This window comes from Orbicella faveolata, unplaced genomic scaffold (genome assembly GCF_042242905.1).
Source record: "Orbicella faveolata isolate gen_17 unplaced genomic scaffold, um_ofav_v1 contig_25, whole genome shotgun sequence".
Lineage (NCBI taxonomy): Eukaryota > Metazoa > Cnidaria > Anthozoa > Scleractinia > Merulinidae > Orbicella > Orbicella faveolata.
Window position 1 is genome coordinate 18670903 of NW_028301553.1, and position 24098 is coordinate 18695000.

Below are 24098 nucleotides of genomic sequence, written 5' to 3' on the forward strand. Positions count from 1 at the left end.
TCAGGTGAGTAATTTCAAAATCAGACAAGCATGCAGGGTGAGGTCGATTTGAAATTATGAGCAGGATTTTTCCCTGAATTGTATGACACAAGGTCCAATTACTAATTAATTGTATCAATAACAAATTTCGAGATTAAGAGTCACTGCCTTTAAATATAGACCAAGCACCGGCACAAGTCGAAAAATCGATTTTGCTCATTTTCTGCCCATAGATTGGCCTTAGCTAGAAAGCAAACAGACCATAGTTAGTTTCTGCTAATACAGGTTTTTTGAGAAGAAATTTGCAAAAAACGATTGCGCCCTGATTGAGCTCAAAATCTACTTCTGGTTATGCTGAATTTTCTGAATATTTGATCACATCGCACACCACACAATAGCTACTTTAGAATCTTTCAATGATTTTTATATTCAACTCAGGTCTTCATGGTACAACTGAATGAAAAATAAAAGAAATCAAAGTTAGTTTTGAGCCTGAAACGAGCTTGAACAGACACACAACATTTGATAATGAGTTGCAAGCGAATTATAGCACTAAAATATCGCCATATTTTTCTATGGGTTATAACTTTAAATGCCATAAAAACACTTTCTACGGGTTAATTATACACCCACCTGTTTGAAATTCAAACAATATATCTGGGCAAATGCTTTTAAGTAGGCTGCCTTGGCCTGTGTTTCTGATAAATTTTTGCCCTAAATTTGCGTTGGAATATAAACAATTGTGTGACGTGGCCAGTCACCCTGAATTCATATTAAACTGTTTCCAACAAACGGCAGAAAGCTATCTGAGAACATTAGGGTGAAACAATGAAAATGTAAAGGAACACTTTCAATTTTAATATTTTCAAAGGCGTCGAAATCTCGGCAACGTTAATTAAAAACAATTTACTTGGAGTTTGGTTTTACTGCTCTGTTGTTTTAAAAGCTGTCATTCTGTATTTGATCATTTTCATTACAAGGACAAGTTCTAGAAAGGAAATTGTTTTAAGTTCATTTGTTAAGCGTAATAACAAGTTTAGAAATATTGTTTGTTTGTAACCTTACGTGATCTGATTGAATGCTACAATGCCGTAATTAAATTAGTATTTGCGATTTTAAAGGATTCCTTACGCTTTATTTGTACTCTCAGCTTGTTGACATTTGGTTTCTTTTCTTCTTCTATAAAGAATGAAGAGGTAAATTCAAAATGTAGCTACCTAAAACTAAGCAAATATTAAGTTTTTACTAAAGATAAAAGACATTCAGAGTGTAAGTATCACGGTAAGTGTTCAATTTAAATTGACCAGTTACTGTGCTGGTCGGTTTGCTTTTCCAAGTTATGCTGCACTGTCTGATAAGTTTAATACCTGTCCACGAATTTTCCTTTCCAAACAACTGACAAGCTCTCTAATATTATGTTTAAGTAAAGAAATTGACAGGTGTTTTTCGTCAGTCTTAAACCCATCTTTTTGGCGACCAGTTAATTTGGCTAATCGATTAACCAAGTTATATATTTTGAAAGCAGTTTTCATTGAAACTGTTGCTCTTCCGTGACCGATTTCTGAGAACAAAACAAGATGGATGTTTGCTGTTCGTTTAAGGCTGCCTTCCTTTGGGGTTATATTGATCACGATCAGTGATCCAAATCACTCAGATCGTGGTGCATCAAACGACAAGCTGATAAATCCATGACCAGAGTAGATTCAATGGTTTCTTTGATGCACCATGATCTGAGTGATAACCCCTAAGGAAAAGTCACTAGTTGGTAGACAGTGCTCCTTTGATCGCAAAGACCAAAGGCAGTCAACAGAGATAACAAGTACTTAAAATATAACACACAAGTTCAAGGTGTGAAGAGTCAAGTGGAACTGATTCATGCACGTGTTGCGATGTTTACCACTCCACAAAATTTCCATACAATGCCCATTTGTCCATCACATCGTACATCCCTTGGTCTTGGTCTAGAAAGGGCGAACTGAAAGATGTAGGCTCCCTCGAGAAATATCAAGGCACAAAAACGTCAGAGGGAAAATGTCCAAAAGCCAAACGGGTCATAAACAAAACTTTCTCCCAATTCATTATGAAAAGAACAGGTTCACGTAGGATCAGAGAGCATCTCACCCCTGTTGATACTTTTTACCTACACGCAAACATTTTGACCAGCTTCCAACTGTTCCAGGCATGTGGATTAAGTACACCACTATTGTTCTAGGTATGTTTAATAAACTTTGCTTCCAGCCACTGCAAAATGTAATGTGTGAACCAGTAAAAAAGGCAAGTGATTAGAACTAGTACAGGCACAAATGGAGTTGGCCCATCAAATATCTCTTATCCAAGCATGATCATGATGTAGCCTATGTGAGCAATATCCATCCCCCATTGTCCTCGGGGGTGGATACGCTGACACGCAGGCTAAGCACGGTGACCTATCCTTTTGTTGCATTTTTCAAACATTCAAAAACGTTTCAAAAAATAGTTTGACAACTTTTATTCCTAATGAATCACCTTAGGAGGCAAAAATGTTGTGATGTTTTTCAGCAAAAGGGGCCAGCGGAGTTGTACCCAGAGACTGGTACTTTAATTTAGATCGACCACTGTAATGTATATTTGTCTACCAATATTATGACCTGCAAATTTAAAAGACAGGTAACAAATCGGACAATACTTTGTCTCAAAGTGTCACTACATTGAACAAATGACTAAAGTAGAAAAAGTAGATTTTTTGACAAACGTGTTCCAATATGATTGAAACGCAAATGTAATCCCTTTCGCGGCTAAATTCTAGAAATCCGGCCTTTTGCTGTTATTTTCTAGTTGAGGTTGGATATATTGTAAATGTACAAATTTTCTACATAGCGTAGAAGTCATAGAAGAGATGAGATGGCATCACGCAGTTAGTAGTTTTTATAATTTATCGTATTTCCACTTGAGTTAAATTGTCAATGATCTAATTGCCATAAACGATAGAGAATTGGTTAAATTTATCTCTAAAATGGCCAGTGGAAATCAGCGAAAGTATCAAGTGACACGTCTTCTGGAAATGAACAAGCTGTGTGAAACATGTACAATTATTACCCCAAGCAGCCTACAGTCATGTTTTTTATCAGGGATGTTGTGGGTGTTGCAAGGCAAATGAAAAAAATATAGATGTTTATATGAACTTACACAAAAAGAAAACATTTTTCATTATTTTTTCCGCGATTTCTTTGAGCAGGTTGTCGGAAACGAACAACTATACCCGCGTCACGCAATAGTTTACATTCCAACAGCGGATTTTGAGCAAAATTGATGAAAAACACAGGCCAAGCCAGGATTCTTAAAACTATTTGAACAGAGATATTTTTTGATTTTCAAACAGGTGGATGTATAGTTGACCCATAGAAAGTGTTTTTAAGGTGTTTTACGTTAAAGCCCATAACAAAATGAGGTGATGTTTTAATCCAATAATTCGCTTTCAACACATTGTAAAATTTTGCGCGTCTGTTTGATCTCGTTTCGGGCTCAAAACTAACTTCAATTTATTTCATTTTTCACTCAGTCATACCACAAAGACCTGAGCTGAATATAATTCATTCATTCATTCATTCATTCATTCATTTATTCATTCAAAATCCATTGAAAGATTCTCAAGTAGCCATTGTACGGAGTGTGAAGCAATCAAGTATTCAGAAAATGCAGCAAAAGCGGAAGTAGATTTTGAGGCCAATTGGGGCAAAACTGTTTTTGGCATATTTCTACCAAAGAAAGCTGTATTAGCAGAAACTAACTATGGTCCCTTTCTATTCTTACTAAGACCCATCTTTGGGAAAAATACAAGCGAAATCAATTATTCAACTTATGCCTCTGATAGGCGATTTTGGTCGATTTTTACAGGCATTCACTCTTAAAATCTTTGTAGAACTTCTTTTGAATGAAAAAGTGAGTAGTGTTTTCCCTAAGTTGTAAAAACTGTAGGGAACATTAAGAAGGAAGCCCTTAAAGATCATGTAATTGATGTGCGTATGGCGTAGGTATCCAATTGCAGGTATCCAATTACAAAAAGTTGAAATTGGATACCTGTAATCGGACAACCACATGATTGTGAACTGATTACATGACAAATAGGCGCACAGAGAACCAATCATTAGATACAATTAGTGATGTAACAAGAGATAATTAGTTACTTGTTATACATGTGTTCACATGTACATACATGTACACATGGTAATGGGGAAAAAGTCACAGACACTGTATTTAACCCATAGTCATTGTCCTAAGTAACTGAAAGATTCTTAAAGATCCGGCAGTTGAAGGGTAATAAACAATTTTCATTTTGTGTTTCACAATCTAGTCATCTCATGTTTTGGTTGCCTGCCAGTAGTGACATCAAAAGATGTGCTTCAGTTGTCAAGTGTGGTTGGTGGATTTCAATCCCCACTGTTCCACTGAAAAGTTATTCTCTAAGCAGTTACTCAGTTGTCCTTTTCTCTCCACATTTTAGGGACAAAATAGCCACTGGATCATTTGACAAGACATGCAAGGTATGACCAACATCACAGTTTTACATGAAGTAATCCACCACTACCAGATCTTTAGAGTAGAATAAAGTTTAATAATTAAATTTGAGCCCCCTTGCAGTAAGCACTTCCCCTTGAGTGTTGTTTTATTTCATTCAGTGACCCTTCCCAATAAACACCCCTGGAAAAAATCATAGAATAGACTGGCTAGACACATGAATTATGGAGTCTGTTTTCTCATGTGAATGCAACCCTGAACATGTGGATTTGGAGTGATGAAGCAAACAGCTCTATCACTAGTCTATGAAGTATTCCATATAGCTCCTGATTTCAAATATCTGTTGCTGTTTATTAAGCACTCTATGACATTCACATGTTTGTGTCCAAAAAGAAGTAAGAGCCTCACAAGTCATCCCCAATGAGCACCCCCTCTCTTTGAGCCAGCAAAAGTAAGTTTGCTTAGCACCCTGGACACTAAATTGAATTATCAGAGTGATAAGTAATAAGTAAAAAGAGGTACTATATTATATGATACCTTCAGTCAACTGACGTAGCAAATGCAGCTTCATCTTACACCTCTGTGAATAGAGGAACTGCTTACTATTTGGTCAGTTTGATATAAGTTATAACCAGTAATTTATATTAATTTTTACAACTTATTGGGACTAATGAAGGACTCTATCCTGCATTTAACTAAATAAATGACCATGCATTGGAAGCACGGATATCTTTAATGTAATTACATATAGAACTGGATGGTATAAACTTTATTTTGAGACTGGTAATCCCATTTATAACAACTGAGAGGAAAGAAATCAATGGTCAGTGTCACAAATGAGTAATCAGCGAGTTACAAACTGGCAGTTGTTATCGATCAGATATCTGCATTCTCCATTGGATAGTTCTGCAGCACAATAGCTAAGTGGACCTGACTGTTTACTTCTGCCAATTTCACTGATTGTTATTCATTAGTTGCAGTACTGTTTATCACAGTCACTATCCATGTACTAGCTTTGAGCATTCATCAAACTCAGTACACGAATAAACAGATAAATTGACTGATTTTATTGCTGAATTTCAAAGGGAATTGGGCTATGACTAATCTGCTCCAACTTAACTTGATAGATTCCAATCAGTGGTATTTTCAGTTTGACAAAATTGTATTGTTAAGTTGGGGGGTGGCTTGGAAAACTGAGTTTTTTTGCATAGGATATTTCTCGAAAACAAAGCACAAATCAACAAAAACAATTATGCAATGATGCTTTTCATGTCAGAACAAGTCAGTCTGCCAAAAACTAGCTCGATCCTGCAAAAAATAGAAATCGCCCCAAAATGCTACATATGCCCTTTTTGCATGAAACCCTTAAATTACAATGGTCGTGAGTTAAAAACCTAGGTCACATTTTACAAATCTTTTTTCTAGAATTGTTCCCTGCTTGTAGCAAAAGAATTTGCATATAATTGTCATTTGACCTTGATTATGACTGATGTTCCAAAATCCTCATTGTTTACTTTTGGATGATTTACTGCATCTATCCAATAAAATGAGATTGGGACTGATTCAAGCCATTACTATCTTTTTTGTAGCTATGGAGTGCTGAGTCAGGAAAGTGCTACCACACTTACCGAGGACACACTGCAGAAATTGTTAGTGAACAAGTTTTCTTTCTCTTTACACCACAGTTGGCCCAAGCTCACGATGCAGGGAGTTTATTATTATTTTTTATCTATTTTTTTTACTTTTATGTGAACATTCAGCCAAAGGATATATGGCCAACACATACTATTACATAACGACCAAGTTTGAATATATGAAACGTGACTCTCGCCTTGCAGCATATGGAGGTGTTGTGTTACAACAGTTTGAATTTATAAAGATTTGTTTGGGAAAAACAGTAATAGACATTATAGCTGAAATTGTGATATTTTGGCAATAAAATTGACGTAGTGTACTTTACGATCTGTCGGCACCCTCATACAGAAAACTTATTTCAAATAATGTGATAACTTCTTTTCTTCCAAAAAGTGGACAGTTGTAGTACCACATTTGATAAAAAATCACGTTGAGAACTGTGCACTCCCTGGTCAGGGTCAATTTGTTCACCCAGCATTCCATCCACACTTTGAATGTGTCCATGGCAGGTCCTAGCAGTATCTTTACAAAGTCCAGATGGCGAGCTGGCTTCGATTCAGAACTTTGTAATGTACGCTATGGAGTTGAATTTTGCTTGGAATTTTACTGAAAAGGAGCGCTTTACCCTGTACTACTATTCTGCATAGGAATTGAGGCAACTGGCATGCTTCCAATGGTTTTTTTTTTTTCACTTCGAACGGTGGGCAGTATGGAATCAAGTGTGCAGCCTTAACTTGTTCTTAAGAGTGGAAAATCAAAAATCCATAACTCAATTAAAAGGCTTTGGATCGAGCTGAGAAGCAAGATGACAATAGAAAAGACAACAAGGCATTGAGGTAAGTCAATTATATTCCCCAAATATCACAATTTGAGCTATAATGTCCATTACTGTTTTCCCATACAAACCTTTGTAAATTCAAACCATTGTAACACAACACCTCCATAAGCTGCAAGGTGAGAGTCACGTTTTGTGTAGTAAAACTCGATCGTTATGTAATAGTATTTGTCGGCCATATATCTTCTGGTCGAATGTTTGCATAAAAGTAAAAAACAATAATAATAAATTATAACTCCTTGCATTGTGACCTTGGGCCACCTGTGTTTATGCTAATCAGGGCTTGACACTAACTTTTTACACAACTTTCCACTTTGGAAAGTAGATTTCAAATTATACTTTCCATCTCAAAATTTTCCTTTCCAAACCCAAATTGAAGTAGACCCATGTCTACACGGGATCCTTTGCAATACATGTCTGTTAGAGGCCAGAGGAGGAATCCAAAATGGTGAATTTGATTGCACAATACCATGTGTATTAATTATACCCAGACCTACTCGATCGGCAGCTCTCTCAATATTCCAATACAGCGGATCGGTGAATGCTAGAATGGTGTAGACTCATCCTTTTTGAAAGTGGAAAATCGTTGTTGGATGGTTATTTTTATCATTTGATCATTTTTTATACGAAGGTTTTTCACTTACAGTTGTAAGCCTTTTTAACGTAAAATTTACTTTACCGCATGGCCCAAAGTTTACTTCCCAGATCAGATAAGTATTTTGGTTCATTTTTGATTTTTTACTTTCTAAGAAGTAAATTTACTTTCCAATGGAAAGCGGATAAGTGTTAGTGTCGATCCCTGCTCATTCTAATTAATTCAGTAATTATTGTCATTGTTGACTATGAGGTTCATGCTTACCGGTAAGTGTTGTTGTACCCTGATATATGATAATTACTGTAAGCACTTTGTATTTCCACTATCATTCTGTCCATAACATCTAATAGAAGAACGACTACAACAGCAACAACAACAACAGATAGCACATTGCAAATTACTACTACAGTGCATGGTTACTTCTTGGTGAAATTTTGGGCCCTGCATAAATGTCAAGTCTTTAAGGTATAGTTGAAGATTAGCCCCTCTAGCATTTATTCCAGAAATGATAAGTTGTAGCTGTAATGGCTAAATATATTTTGTAAATAATGACGTAAAATCCTTGCATCATGAACACAGGGCGCAAGAAAATTGCTTGAGTCAAACAAATAAACCCTGGGGGTGTTTGAACCAGAAAATATGATATGTGGTCCTTGAATTCCACATCAGGAAATGGAATCACAGAGTTTAGACATTGCCAATGGCAATATTGCTTAACCTAATGCCTGATCGACTGAAATTACAAAACCAAGGACTGCATTTGCACCATTAAGTAATCAACACCTGGTGACTCTCCTTCTGACCTTCTGAACATTTTGAAGCTTTTGCTGGCAGTTTTAATAGAGAAGGTAATAGTGAAGGTATTTTAAAATGGGCAATCTCAATTGCAGTGTGCTACCAACATCTTGCAATAACATCAACCCCCAAATGCTTCTAATTATTATAGATATATATAACTTGAAACCACATATTTGGGAGCCAATCCAAATTATTCCCTTGAGGAGCATGTTTTCCTGGTCACAAGAATGGGAGTTATCAAACTACTAAATAGGGGTTTTAGGATGCGTTGAGGTTTCCACTATAACTTAAATCAAGCTAATACTGTATTGCTGTGTTAAGAAGAAAGACCCCAAAAGATTCTGGGGTGGACCCTGGCCAGGATGCACTAGTCTTCTGCTTGGTGGGACAACTTTGTTCATAAAATTAATAGTCTTCTTAAGAGTGGAGGGAACATTTTATGATGAGTGAAGGCTCCCTATATAACTTTTTATCAAGTTAAGTTTAAGTTTACTGTTAAGACAGTATTGCTGTACCTACCCTGTCCTATAAAACTTGATTCCTTTCCCTGGGCTTAGGTATGTGTGGCATTCAATCCACAAAGTACAGTGGTGGCAACTGGAAGTATGGATACAACAGCTAAGTTATGGGATGTGCAAAAAGGAGCTGAGATATCTACCCTATCAGTGAGTGCACAATTTTATATACAATTTCTGATTCCAAGTTATTTGAGTTAACAGAATTGTAAGTTGATCTAAATCCTACCCACTATTGTCCAAGTTTCATGGTATCTGGTTGTTTTAGTGTATGGACCAAAATTTATGCTGGAAATCTAAATTATAAATTTGGAAAAAAATAGGGTAATTATTTATCAATAACCAGGCTCCAAAGTGAGTAATATAAGGAATATTAAATGCTGAAATGGCATTAACTTAATTCAAGCATTTCACCCTTGCTCACCATAGAGTCTCCAGTAGCTCAGTGGTTAGAGCATCCAGCTAGATCGTGGAAGGGTTGTAGGTTCAAATCCCATCTGAAACTCAGATTTTTTCTGAGTTGATGCTATTTCTACATTTAATTATTAATAAATTAAGATATTATGTAGAACTGATATTCTTATATTGAAGCAATTCTACTATTTCATTTATCCATACCAAACTTATAGTATCATAAGTTGTGGTAGTGCTTGTAAGACCAGGTTGCATAAAATTATACTAAGCAGAAAAGATGTGTCTGTACAGTAAGGATACTGCTACACAGTACTACAATCTTTTAATCTCAAATTTGAAAATGTGCTTAAAGGGCATTTAACACTCTTCTACGCATGTGCGCAATTTGATTACTTATCTGAATGAATAGTTTTCAAAGTTGATATTTGTGAGAAAAATCCTTCCCCATTGACCTTGAGAGGCAAGTGAAAATAGTAGCACCGATATTGAAGAACTGTTTAAAAGTTTTCTATGAAAGATTTAAGCAGCATATTTTGTGTTTTGAGCTGAATACTGTCAAGAAATACGATATCCTCGAGAGGGGGTTTACAATGCAGCTTGAGATGGAAGCTACTTTCGCCCTGTAGCCATCTTGTTTTGAAAGAAAAAAAGAAGAAAAAATGAAGAAAAGATAGGAGGCCTAACATCGGAAACTGTGTATAGCTGCAGATGTGCGTGAAAGTTAGAAGAAAGTATTAAACCATATGTGCTTGTTGGGACACTAAGTGATTTCGTTTTCAAACAAAAGCTAAAAATCCATCTGTGTTCGCACGATGTAAAAATATGTAAATAGTGCAAAACAATAAAATACCGAAATCTGAAATCTTTTGTGCATGTTTCCAAAACCTTTATGTACAATATTATGTTACTTTGATAATGTACAAAGTAGGAGATATTGATCACAAGCTGTCCTGTCTGTTTTCTTGGTACATTTATAGCCTTGATATTCCTTCCTGGTCTGTAACTGCAGATCCTAACCATGCAGAGAGTTGTTTAGCATAGTGACACCAATGTTGTCAAAAGGGTGTAAAGATTACACTATAAGACTAAAAGAATTGTTTAATATGTATAGTACACTTTGTCTGGAATAGGCCATTTTACAGTTATGTGCTTAGTTACCTGGCCTATGAATGCAAGTGAGGCTGGCGGTGACCTTGCTTTGATACAGACCTCTCTGCTTTTCTTTTTTAAATGCAAACTAGTTAGCATAAGAACAACTTGATTTACACTACAAAAGCAGTGAGGTCTGTATCTGTATCAAAACAAGGTCACCTCCAGCCTCACTGTCATTCAAAGGCCAGGTCACTGAGCAAACAACTGTAAAATGGTCTATTGCATATACAGGGTACTGTGATTAGTGTAAAAGTATCTGTAAGTACTTATCTACTGTTCTTTTGTTAGTACGTATTTTTTTTTCTTGTCATTTTTTTGGACAAGTGGATTGTATGCGTAGTTGACTAAAATCTTCAAATTATCTGTCTGGTGGATGAGTAAATTGGGAAAGTTAAAGGTTTTTTGTCCTGGTGTTGTTGCTATGGTAACATCACTGGATTGTTGTACCTCTGAAAAATTTAGACAGCCCATTGACATTAAATATAGAGGGTTAGAAAAGATACAGTCCACCTTAAATGTGATCCAAGCTTAAGATGAAATTTTAAAATGTTCTTTTCATTCACAGGGCCATTCAGCAGAAATTATTTCTTGTTCATTTAACACAACTGGAGATCAACTGCTCACAGGCTCCTTCGATCATACTGTAAGTGTGTGGGACACGGCAACTGGCAGGTTAGTTTTTACTTCTTAGTTCTTCTTATTAATGGCTCGCCACCAAAATCATATGAAATAACTAGCGAGACAATCTGTAGTATGATTATGACCTTGCACTTCCAGTAATGGCCACCTCTGCAGTGGCCACTTGTTTTGGTCCTCACGGACAGTCCATACATTCACGCTTATTTTAATGTCTCTACAACGGCAACAGCCAAAATGACCTCTCAGCAACGGCCAGTTAATCAACAACTGACGAACGGTTTATACAAAACCATGTTTTATTATTGTAAAAGATCATCAAACTTGATCTGTTCCACGGGTTGGTCTCTGTTTCGGTTTATTTTCTGTTATATTAATACATTTTGAGTTATATATGGTAAAAGAAACATTTTTTTTTTTGGACAAAAAAATGTTGCGCCCCTGAGAGAAACAGGTTTCATATTACATCCCTAACTACCCATAACCACCACTTTCCTCTGTCCCCAAAGTGGCTGTTGTGGAGAGGTTTAACTGTATGTACACATCTTGATCATACAGTGAAATCTGTATTAGGCGGACCCCATATTAAGCGAACACCCTTTATTAAGTGGACACTAGCTTGAGTCCCAAAAATTTCTTCCTACATTCACTGTAAAATAAACCTGCATTCAGCGGACACCTCTGTTAAGCGGATGCAGACACCAACATTATCCATTTTGTTGAACAAAACCTGCAATAAGTGGACACTTTAAGGGCTTTTTACTTCTGAAAGCTCAGCTCAGACTCCTTTAACATTGTTCAGCGATGTTGTTTTGAAAGATAACTGGATTATTCCCAGATTGATGCATTGACTGACTGAACATTGTGCTATGAGCAGTCTTTGATCTTACACTGTGTTACACTGAGTTACTAAAGGCTTAATAATTACCATTATTGTGAAGTTTATATGAAATAATTCATATATGAACTGCGGTTGTAGATGACAGTGACAGTGGAAAATTAACTGCGATGATCATTCTTCACTGTCAATTACCATTATTGCACAATATATTAGAACCTGCTTAGAGCGGGCACCCTGTGCCTATGAAGTAAAAAATAATTGCTGCTTATTTGAAAGGCTTTCCAAAGTAAAGAAGAATGGCGTTTTCCTTTTTGGAATATCTTTTTTTCGTTTTAGGGATATTTACGTTTTTGTATTATGCAAATGAGTGGTGACGTCATAGGTGGTTTCACTGAAACAGCACAACACTCAATCGAGAATACCTCTAAAAATATTAAAGCAGTGTTCTTTAAACTTGGCACCAGAAATTTACATCACAAAAGAAACATAATGATGCCCATCAGGCTGTTGCCATGACAACAGTTATGCCGCTGGTTCTGTTTTAATTAAGACTAAAATTCCTGGATTTTATCCTAAACAAGGATCATCCACTCCCACCAATCTAATGGGGAGAGTTACGACAATATGGAAACCATGTGTGTTCCGAGCAAGACCCTCTGTCCCACTTTAAAAGGTTGCAAATGGGGATATTTGGTTTTTCAAAGAAAGAGACTGGAGCCAAGAGTGTTTCCATGGCAACAACATAGTAGGTTTCATTCTGTTTCTTTTGTGATGTACATTGCTGGTGCCAAGTTTGAAGAACACTGCTTTAATATTTCTGGAGTTATACTCGATTGAGTGTTGTGCTGTTTTAGTGGAACCACGTATGACATCATCGTTTTCCTCATTTGCATAATACAAAAACGTGAATATCTCTAAAACGAAAAAAGATATTCCAAAAAGGAAAACGCCATTCTTCTTTACTCTGAAAGGCCTTTCAAATAAGCAGCAATTAATTTTTACTTCATAGGCACTTTACGCGGACACTAGTCAGGGTCCCAAGGGTGTCCACTTAATACAGGTTTGACTGTGTACCATAGTCATGTAACAACGCTTGACGATATTTGGTGACAAAGATTTTAAACAAAAAGTTCAAGACAATTTACAGCTGGAGAATGAGTGTTGCCTTGAGACTAAGGAATTGTTTCAGCTTGTGGTCGCTTACAAGAGCTTAGTCTCGTTAGCAACCAGTTCAAGTTACAACCGCATTCTCGAACTGCCCGGGTTTATTACTTCAAGAAACTCAATTGTATTTTTAATCACTGATGTGATATTCTTTTTCAGGAGAGTGCACACCCTGATTGGTCACAGAGGGGAAATTTCCAATGCACAATTCAACTTTGATAGTTCATTTATCGTGACTGGATCAATGGTATTTGTGACTTATTAACCAGTTACTAGATATAGACATTTGTGCCAATTCAGATTTTATTTCATTTATTTATTTACTTATTTGTGTATTTGTTTGTTTGTTTGTTTGTTTATTTATTATCCAACCCGGGCAACCGCACGAACAAGATATAGTCAAACATCTGGTCTCAAAGTTGGCTAGAGTATTGTCTATTGGTAGAAGCAATATTGCATCAATAGAGCCCAGAAGTTTTGATTTTGAAATGATTATTTTATACATAGCTCCCGCCAGCAAACTTAAATACAAGGTGATCATCAGACTGTGTAAGTCAGAGGAGAGTCAGTATGCTTAAAAATTCATTGTACTGGACTGCTGGAACGTTCCTGCATCTAAGTAGCCAAATAGAATTAGTTTATTGTCAAGACATTATATTTTGGTTATGAGATTATGAGAGGGATTTTCTTGTAAACTCTCTGTACTGGATTTGAACCAGTGACCCCGGGACAGTAAACCAATACTGCACTAGCTCCTGCGTGTTACCAACTGAGCTATAGCTATAGTAGTGTGGCACGACAATATGAAGGAATTATTTGGACTTTAACTATGGCGCATAGAGACGCTTAACAAAATTGCGAATTACTCAGCTATAAATAAGTCAATCCAAAAACAGAAAAAGACAGTTTTAAAGTCAATGATGCAGGGATGATGTTTGTTAAATTTCAGATCTATAGCTTCAATATTCAAGCTAGAAAAAAGTATGAAATCATATGCATAAATTATATGGTTAAAAACGCTGAAATATGTATATGGAACAATAGGCGATAAAAGTTGAAAAAAAAAAGCTTAATGCGAATGGTATGCATAGTTGCAAGAAAACAAAATTATAATTATAAGCTAAAAAAGGTGAAAAGAATTTAAAAGCATTGAAACCAAAAGCCTAAACAAATACTTGCGCGCGGAGCGAGTCACATTGTTTGTTGTCGCGCGGGAATGAAACAAAACACTCGATGAATATGTCACACTTTCACTCATCTCGCGTTAACGCGGCCACGCCGAGGGTAAGTGGTCAGCGCAAGCGGAAAATCACTATGATGGATGTCTTGTTTATGTTTAACATAAACATCAACAAGACTTATATTTTATTGTTATTGTCCTGCTAGCTCGGGATATTTTAGCATGCTTCGGAAAAGCGCCGGAAAGCAATCGCGCATTTTATGAATTCATGATATACAAAAATGTACAATAGCATGGTGATTCGAGACAAAAGAACATTATAATAAAGACAACAAACAACATGAGCGAAAATTAGTGCAATATTTTCAAGTCCTGAGTTGACGCTGAAAAATAGCAGCCTTAAAATGTTTCAATTAATTTGAAACTCCGGGATTACATTGAATATGAATTAATCTCATTGAAGGCCAAGTCTAAAACAAATTCATCGAGTGTTTTTTTAATTCCCGCCCAATTTAGTAAGTTTAAGGGCAGTTTTTGATAGAAAGCAAAATAACACCCCACACCAGTTGATATTCAAGCCAATTTTTCTGAACGTCAAACGGAGCGATTTCTCTGAGATTTTCACTCGAGGTAATTAGATGTTATAAGATTCATTTAAGACCAGAATACTATTTAGTCAAGTCTTGTGGACATAGTTAACAATAACATTTAAAACAGGTTTGGTTTTGTTGTATGTTGACACCTTGAAATTTCACTCGTAATTTTCTCGAAAACGCTTTTACAGATGTTTTTTTGAATTTTGCCATCATTAAGACAACCATGTCAAGTCCGAGATCCCGACGTCGTATTTCCAGAATTATCCCTGATTGCAAGTTATTCAGTCTTATGTTAAATGAGGCATCATGTCATCTCGTTGCTATGGTAACTCAGATCCTGGTGAAATGTACCACATTTTCTCAAGCACACCAGTAACGTTCCATTTTCTGTTGTATTGATAATGGTGCTGCTCTTGTTGCTCAAAGTTGAACGGTATCGTCACTCAAAAATCCGATCGAGCCACCTTAAGCTATTGTTAGAGTCATTGGAATGGTACATTTCACTGTTAGTGAAGCGATACTCTGATTGTTGGTTTGTAGGACAAGACATGCAAAATTTGGGACTCCAGGACAGGACAGTGTATTGGTACATTAAGGTACGAAATGAGACTGTTATTTAACATATATCACAGTGGTTTAATAGAGATATTTGTTAAATAGTAAAATATCTATTGAAAGTTAAATATTATATATATAGATGTATGCTGTCTTTTCACGACAGCTTAAAATGATGTATGTAAAGGTGGGTTTAAACTACACAAACTACCCAAGGAAGAAGATATAATTATTGTGTGAGGAAAAAGTGACAGCAAAATTTACTAATAAATGCATTGCATTTCTCCATGGACCATTGTAGTTACAATGGTGGAGATTGCATGGCAAACATTTTCCACAGGTGCCAGAGAGAATCCTGTTCTCTGTAGCATTAATCAACCAAAAATGCGTTTACTCCACTCTTGATGTAATAAATGCTTTTCCATCACTTGGTAACCACGTAGCATTTACTGGTAATTACTCATTTGCTTTTGTGCAGAGAGGCACTGTAAGAGTAAGCAATACAATGAATTGATCCTGCCGAGGGCTTGCACACTATATTCAGAGACTTTATTCATCGTGTCTCTCCCTATAGAACAGCCACCTTTGGCCCAAATTATTCAGCCATTGCAAAGAGGTCATCAGTATATACATTGATAGATATTTGTATTAAATAATCCTAGTTGTAGATGGCGATTAACGTTGGTTGGACTGCTGATCCTATTTCTCATTTGATTGTTTGTATTACATGTAGTGGCTTTATGAGCACCCTTGATTTTGTTTGTTTGGTTGGTTGTTGTTTCAATTCCACGCAGAGGTCATGACGATGAAGTTTTGGATGTGTGTTTTGATTTTACTGGTCAGTACGTAGCCACAGCTTCTGCAGATGGTAAGATGTCTCACTTGAAATAATTTCACAATTATTCCACGAGCGCGTGTTGGATATGAGATGGTAGATAGCCAATGAGGCACCCAGCGCCAAGTTGGCTATAATCATCTCGTATCCAACAAGCGAGTGGAAAAATTGTTTTATCAAAAACGCCACCAAAATAATGAAAACTAAAAGAAATGAAAATGAACCAAAACATTATGCAATACGCTAACCATATTTGTAGAGCATGATATAATGGCTGTTATATATATGGCTAAGGCAATGAAAACTCTTAAACTGATCCAGTTGATCACTGATCTAGTTTTTAGTAAAAAGATTTAGCCAAGCCTAAAAGCGGAGCTCCCATAAACTGCTAATCATTAAGATTTACTCGACACAATAACCTTTGAAGAGTTTCGACAACAAGCATTTCACTAAACCAAATGAGTTGACCAAAAAAAACGAGGAAATCTACATAAACGCAATTGGTATGTTGACTACGTGCGAGTGTCAAGTAGCAAATCCTGTTCGGACGTACGTACGAAAGTACATACGGAGAGTCACGTGACAACTAAATTTTTTAGCTTGATGGGTGATCAAATTCTAGCTATGGGGCTCCGCTTGCACGCCTTCAGTGCACAGGAGGTCCCCTAATATAGTCTGGTTTATCTAGGTACTGGAAGAGTGTATAATGCTCTTACTCATCACTGTGTTTCAAAACTAGAAGGCCATGAAGGGGAAATTTCAAAGGTATGCTAGTTATTGTTGAGATAACAGTTTGAGTTCTGATATTGAGGGAACGAGTGTGAACTTCCTATAAATTTCAGTGTTACCTTGTATTGTGGTTTGTCAGAGATGTTGACCTACATGTAGGTACAGGAGGGAAGCATTTGATGGCTGAAATATAACATTTTAAAAAAAATTGAAAAGCAAGTTATTAAGCAATACAACAAGTTTAACTACATTTTGTGATGTGAACAGGCCATTCTGCCTTACTTGTTGTTTGATAACAGGCTATATTTGTGAGTCTTTTTGTGCCATGTTTGATTTTCGTTTTCAATTGTGTATTATTAGATATCTTTCAGTCCTCAAGGCACTAGATGTTTGACAGCTAGCAGTGACAAAACAGCCAGACTTTGGGACCCATTATCTGGGAAATGTGTACAGGTATGAAGAGAGAATTACTGGACACTTAAATGTCGATGCTGGAAGTTACTCACTTCCGTGAGACAGCCTTCGTTTTGTCCATGTGCTTCTTCAGAAAGGGATTCATTTATTTTATAATGATAGTGGCTGATGTAAACAAATACCTGTTGGTTCTACTTAATAGTTGCTGTAACTGGATTAAAAGTAACAGTTTTAAGAGATACACTGCGCAGTTCCTCTGAAATAGTTGAAAACTCGGTAAAATGTTGATAATGTCATCGTCACCATTATCATCCAGACCACCATCCTCGTCATCCTGTCGTCATGTCATTGTCATTGTTGAAATTATTTTTCCCTCATATACATAGTCGGGTAGGATTCCAAGTGAAGTCATATTCAATAGCTTGATAGAAACACAGAAAAATTTTTTTTTCTTTTTTTAAATACGTGCACATGTTCAAGCACAACTACTTGCATGTACGTGTATATCTATATTTACATCCTTGGCCAAAATAAACGTTTTGCGCATTTCGCAGTAGACCAATTTAATGTCTTAAAGACTCACTGTGTTCTTTAGTGTTCATGCATCTTTACTGATCCCTCATTTTGGTCATTCATACAATGTAATAACATCAAACAAGCCCGTGGGGCCGTGTGAAGTAATTATAATTGAATCCTATCTGAGGGATAATGTGAACGTGGGTTGAGGTTGAGTGGACAGATTTGTTGAAAGATGTCTGTTTTTTATGGTTTAAGATTTACTTGTTCCTTAATGAGGAATATTTTGTGACGTTAGAAGTGGAATTAACCTTTGCTACTCTTCTTCAACCCCATCAGGTACTTGAAGGCCATACAGATGAGATTTTCAGCTGTGCATTCAATTACGAAGGAAACATAATAATAACAGGTAACACTGATCACTCAAGTAATGCTGTTATGAGCAGTGTTGATGTAATTTTTCACGTATATGTCACAAGTGTATCGTTTTGGGTCTTTTTGGCTCTATTTTTTCTCAGTGCGGTATTTACTGGCTAGAAAACCAAACTCAGGATTTGTCAGATTGCTTGCGTGACCGGCAAAGTGAGTTACAGTTGGTTAATAGTCGCCTTTGGAAACTGAGCACAAGTTATGGCTCAAGGCGGTTACCCAAACAATCTCGGAAATCTGGAACCAAAATCTGGCATGTATAAACCATGTGTATTGTTTCCCTGAGGTTATTGGACTAATGACTTTTATATCTTCCTTTTGTATCCCTCCTACCATATTTGCCGATGTTTTGTTTAACACTTAGCTAATTATCCACTACGATTTGGTAAAGTAAATGAACTGCCATACTGAATTAGTCTGTCCAAAGACATTTTTTCGCCGCAAGTCTGTATTTTTCTTCGAGCGCGCGAGAGGGAACACGGAGTGTGAGAACGACCGCGAAGACATACGTGGACTTCTCTGGAAGTCTCCTCCCCCGTGTCATCACCTTATCTTTAACACTGTCGCCCAGGGACAATGAAATCGCGTAATTGACTTTTAATACAAAATCTAAAAGGATCTAAATGAGTAAATATCAATCAGTGTCGCCTCACTCGCTCGCGTGTTGAAGGATGTCTTCGCAGACTACTTCAACACCGAAAAAAAAAACAGCTAAAAGAAGTCATCTGTTACTGCCTGGCAGACGAAACAGCTACTAAGTTAAGATCTTTTCGAAACCAGTGGGAAGAATAGCGACGGCATCGCCAAGCAAACAAATTATTTTTACTGCTCGGAATTCAAATCAAATCAAATCGTTTCCGGATATTTTCGAAAAGAGAGATTTTTTCTCGTTCCCAAAAAATAAGCGTTCGCACAAAGCGTAGTCGTCCGTCCACACGATAACGTTAAAACGCCGGAAATACGAGATTGTCCCTTAAAAAGCATGCGCGCGATGCTAGTAACATGAGCCAACAAGCAGCTATTGGCGTCATTTTGTGCGGTGTTTACTCATGTTTGCGCGTCGATCCCCTTTCAAATCTTAGGACGTGTTTTTGCAGCCCTTGTTCTCGACACAGGCATGGAAAGCATCCTTATTTTGTTCAATTGCTTCCTGGCAAAGTCAGCTTTAGATTTAACAGTGTGAAATGCAACTGTATGCATGCTATTAGGATTGAAAGAAGCCCAAGTAACAAAGACACAAGTTGTCTGAGTTTTCACGCTGGAGAACGTGGACCGGGATAGACTGGACTCGATCTGTGATGTCAGCGTATTCGAAAACTTCCGTTTATGTTCGTCCATAGGAAAATGATAAGCCGGTATTTTTGAAAAATCCACTCTCGAGAACGTTTTCGAAAACCTCCGTTTTCGGCGCTCGAAAACGCCGTTTAGGTGTGGACAAAAGGCTTAAACGGAAGAAAAATCTTCGTTTTCAAAAATTTCCTGGTACATATGGACGGGGCCTCAATTTCGATTGAAGTACTTTGTTTACTTGTCGATTGTGTGGGTCCAAGATGACAACCGATTCAAACCGCATGACGTGCGTGTGATGGGGCATTGACATGGTGATGACTGGTTAATGGCCTTTTAACCAATGGGATTTTCCGTTTGTGGAGAAACGGCTATTCAGTTTCTCAAAAGAAGTCCATGTACCCTCTAGTTATGTCTTTCCCCAGCCCCAGCCCCTTGTGTTTTGGCTCGTTCATATCTCCCGCAGTTATATATAATGATATGAAACGTATCTATGCAGGATGACCATTTCAGTTATAAAAACTGCTATCAATATGGGTCCTGCATAAAATAAACAATAAATAATTAATCTTTCGCTCAAGACAAAATAGTGGGTCTGTGGACAGACATTTCCAGCGCAAGCCCTACCTTTTCAGTCATTTTGGTGATAAGCTAAGAATTCAGTTGCAACCGACACGGTGCCGCAACAGTTTCTTTAGAATCTATTTATGTTTAGTAATTGACCATTGAAACTTTTTGTCCTGCTGAGAAGCAAAGCTTCTTTTTCCTTTTCTTTATCCTGTATTGACTCTATTTAACTATTTGATTTAACTTTGATAAATTTCTACAGTAGACCAGTTTCAATGTATTAAAATTCTAACATGTTTCTGAGGCTAAGAGAACTAAAACAAAGGAAATTGTTATTGTGACACAATGGGCTTTATTAAACCATGCAAATGCCTTCCAAATACATACCCATAATTTCCTACCGCAAAGCATTAAATACACATGTTAAGGTGACTTTATGCTTAGTTTGTTCGTTCTCTTTTTGTAAAATCCGACGATGGTATCGAATCGAGCAGGGTATATTGTTTGATACCCTCAGTTCTAATTTGTGTTATATATACAAGTTTTACAACGCTTTCGAGTGGTATACCTTGGAATATCCCACGAGCCACATGTATTTTCTCGAAAGGCTCGTGTGTATGGCAAGAAAATAGAAGTGACAAGAGGGTTATTCCATGGTATACCACGAGAGAGCGCTGTTGAATAACTATTTTATACCATGCCATGGAAAATAGAATGGCTAACACAATCAATGCGACTTACGTGAGGCGCACGATGGGAAGGTTGGATGTAATACCGTCGACTATACAACGGCTTTCGTGTATTCTGATTGGCTGAATTTACTATGGCGTGGTATAAAGTGTGATATGTAAAATGAGAATGGGAATTGATCAGTGGGTTGTTAATACTAATATGTATGGGTTATTGAGCAAGTGTGAGGTCACGATGGCTGGATATTGGCCAAGTTCTTTTTTTGCGTGTTTATTGACCGAGACGGAGTCGAGGTCCAGAAATTCGCAAAAAAAGAACGAAGCCAATATCCAGCCATCTTGACCGAACAAGCTTGGTCAATAAAGGATTTATTATATGGCTTTCGGGGAAATTTTTCTTGCGGGACGCGGCGGGTAGACCCGAGCGGGCAAGATAGCCCCATCTTGCCCGCTCGGGTAGCCAATCACAGCGCAGGATTTGATTCATCTTGTCCGCTCACGGGGCCAGCCATATAATAAGAAGGTGTCTACACTGAAGCAGGAAGGCCATTCCCTAAATGCATTATTTTTCATGACTTTGCAACAGGTAGCAAAGACAATTCATGTCGACTTTGGAGGTAGACGATGGGGTACAGATAGAAGGAAACTAAAGCTCAAGATATTTAAAAACAGAGTGTAAAGATCCTGTTGATTCATAATTAGATTCAACAGCTGATTTAATAGTTATTTTTATGTACTATGCCTCAATGTAACGTTTATTCAAAAAAAAATTAAAATTAAAATTCTTCTCCCTGTTCTTTTTCCGGCATGTTTGATTAGCTTATAGTGACGGCAATTTCTAGGTAAATGTCAAGTGAAAAACCAATGTGTGATATTGGTTTATTTCAAGTGAAATTCAACTTAGAATTGACTAGTCAAGTAGTGACTTGTAAGTTTGTTAGTAATTCAAAAAGATACGCAGTTCCTTTACCACTATGGAGCGTATTCACATAACTTCACGGTAGCTATGTTGGTGTCCAAAAACAATGAAACAGAGGTTGGTGTCCCAAACCAATCTTGTGGGTATTCAACTCTTTTCATATGTGAACACTTTCTTATTTTTTCAATAAATTTGCATGGCTGCTGGCCTCGAGAGTGAAAATGCTCTATAAAAATCTTAAATAAATTTCAGCACTCGAAAAAGCCATTCCATGTGAACTGTCAGAAGTAATTGTGAAAGACTAAAGCTATAAAGATCACAAAAACCTTATTTAATCTCGCGATTGGGGCTAACCTTTATTTTCACTTCCGATTTCACACAATCACTCTTTGGATTGTTGTTAAGTTCTTTGCTAATCCGCTGACCAGTGAAAAGCACTCTATCATTTTAATTTTGCCGATTTGTCGTTCGGATCTCTGAAACCAACGATAGAATTAATGAACTGTGCTTCTAGGGTTGGTCTTTGTTTGTACTGATGTTTATTTGATCGTTCTGTGGTTCTTTAAGCAAGTCTGTTCCTTAGAAAGGTGTTTTCACTGGGTTCTACCACCTGAAGTATTTGATAGATCTGAAACAAACTAAAGCCGCCAATGATGTATGTCCTAACCTGGATAACCTTCAGGGGTATCGCTGATCGTAGGGTTTAGTGGCCGGGTAACACCGTTCATTGGTGCATCTGTTTAGACCTTCGACACCTGGCCTTGATAACAGATTGCTAAGGTTTTAAACTTTGTTTGTAACTTTTGTTCCGAAGACTAAATCTTTGTAAAAAGTTGTTTTCCTTGGGTTTTGCCACTTTAAGTATTCGATAGATCTGAAACGCACAAAACTAACTAACCTAGCATAATTAAGCGCTACAAAATGGACATTCGGTTTAAAAAAATTGCGGATAGCTGTACGCATGTAAAACATCAAATTTCAATTGTGAAACACTCTTAGTCACGAACTACATTGACATGGGTAAGTCAGACCGATTGTTATTCTTGATATCATGATTTGAAGCAAGTAAGCCTCTTAGAAAGGTGTCTTCAAAATCTATATTGCAGTCGACAAAAATACTCCTTGCGGCTTCCGTTACTCGTGCAAAATATCGAATGTCAATTGCAAAGCACTTCTCAGTCACGAACTAAATTGAGAATGAATATACAATTTAAAACTTTATTCTGGCTTAACTGACAACAAATGGGAAATGACATTTGTTTTCTGCATCAAAGAGATCTGGTTAATCACTTTTTTATTTTAATAATGATATTTTAACGGGAAGCTTTCTCACCCGTAGGTGATCTACAGAAAGGTCCCGAAGGTCGCTCAAACAATTACATTTGAACTTACACTACAGTTACAAAACAGTCTATAGATTACGTATCTACGCATTGCATACAACAAAACTTACAGTACGCCACAGAAAAAAGGCCACTAACTTACAGATTTGACTTCCGTTACAACAAAAATACATTACAGAATTCAAAGAGCAGCTAAAACAGCCGCGCAATTGCTGTTTTTAGCAATTGACAATATATGACCATAGTCCTAACAATATGTGTATATACTTGGTGGAAATGCATTTTTCTACGTGATATTTAATTTTAATTTTCAATTTGAAACCCTCAATATACAGAGGATATTACACGGTGGCGAGAAGATATGAATTTTCTGTTCGAGTGGCAAGAACTATTTTTACCACGAGAACATAAAATTCATATCTTCGAGCAAACGTGTAATGTTCTTTTTATTATATAGACATGCTGATGACGCCGTTTTTGACGATTTTCCGAAGATTTCCGAAGATTTTCCAAAATTTTTCCGAAGGCCAGACGAACGTTTCCGAGCATTTTCCGAGCATTTCCGAACAATTGCCGAATATTGCCGAAGACGACCGAAGAAGATCCGAGGATGTTTCGATCATACACCAACAAATTTACGTGTAGTTAAAGGGACAAAAGGGAAATGTTATCAAACATGATATCTTCGCATTTGAGGATATTGTTGGGAATTGAATCCAGTGAGTTGTAGGCTCAGACTCCAAATATACGAACTGTTTCATGAACCAGTCACGTAATCCGGAACATAAAATAAACGGCGAATCACAATGGCTAAAAATGGCGAAGAAGCCAGACTCAAAACTCCAAAAACAGCGGCAAGGCTGGCCTAAAATCTTAAACACGGCAAGAAAATACAACAAAGATGAAAATCTGCAAAATTACGACAGCGAAGTTCAAATGTACGCGCGAACACATTCTGGGCCGCGATTGGCTAATTAAAAT

General features: G+C 37.0%; 1 protein-coding gene across 4 annotated transcripts in view; it reads left to right on the forward strand.

The window, feature by feature from the left end:
• Positions 1-21652, forward strand: part of LOC110053115 (uncharacterized) — a 53524-nt gene extending 31872 nt beyond the window's left edge. For 3 of the 4 annotated variants that reach the window (XM_089293120.1, XM_089293121.1, XM_020759306.2), the window contains 11 exons: positions 4460-4499; positions 6063-6122; positions 8894-9001; positions 10983-11089; positions 13218-13305; positions 15375-15430; positions 16184-16257; positions 16913-16989; positions 17314-17406; positions 18223-18292; positions 21442-21652. In XM_089293120.1, the coding sequence (XP_089149246.1) occupies positions 4460-4499; positions 6063-6122; positions 8894-9001; positions 10983-11089; positions 13218-13305; positions 15375-15430; positions 16184-16257; positions 16913-16989; positions 17314-17406; positions 18223-18292; positions 21442-21476 (808 nt within the window). In that variant the 3' untranslated portion in view covers positions 21477-21652. Of the gene's footprint in view, positions 1-4459; positions 4500-6062; positions 6123-8893; positions 9002-10982; positions 11090-13217; positions 13306-15374; positions 15431-16183; positions 16258-16912; positions 16990-17313; positions 17407-18222 lie in introns of all 4 variants that reach the window. The other variant, XM_089293119.1, reaches the window with a different exon arrangement.
• Positions 21653-24098: the final 2446 nt, after the last annotated feature.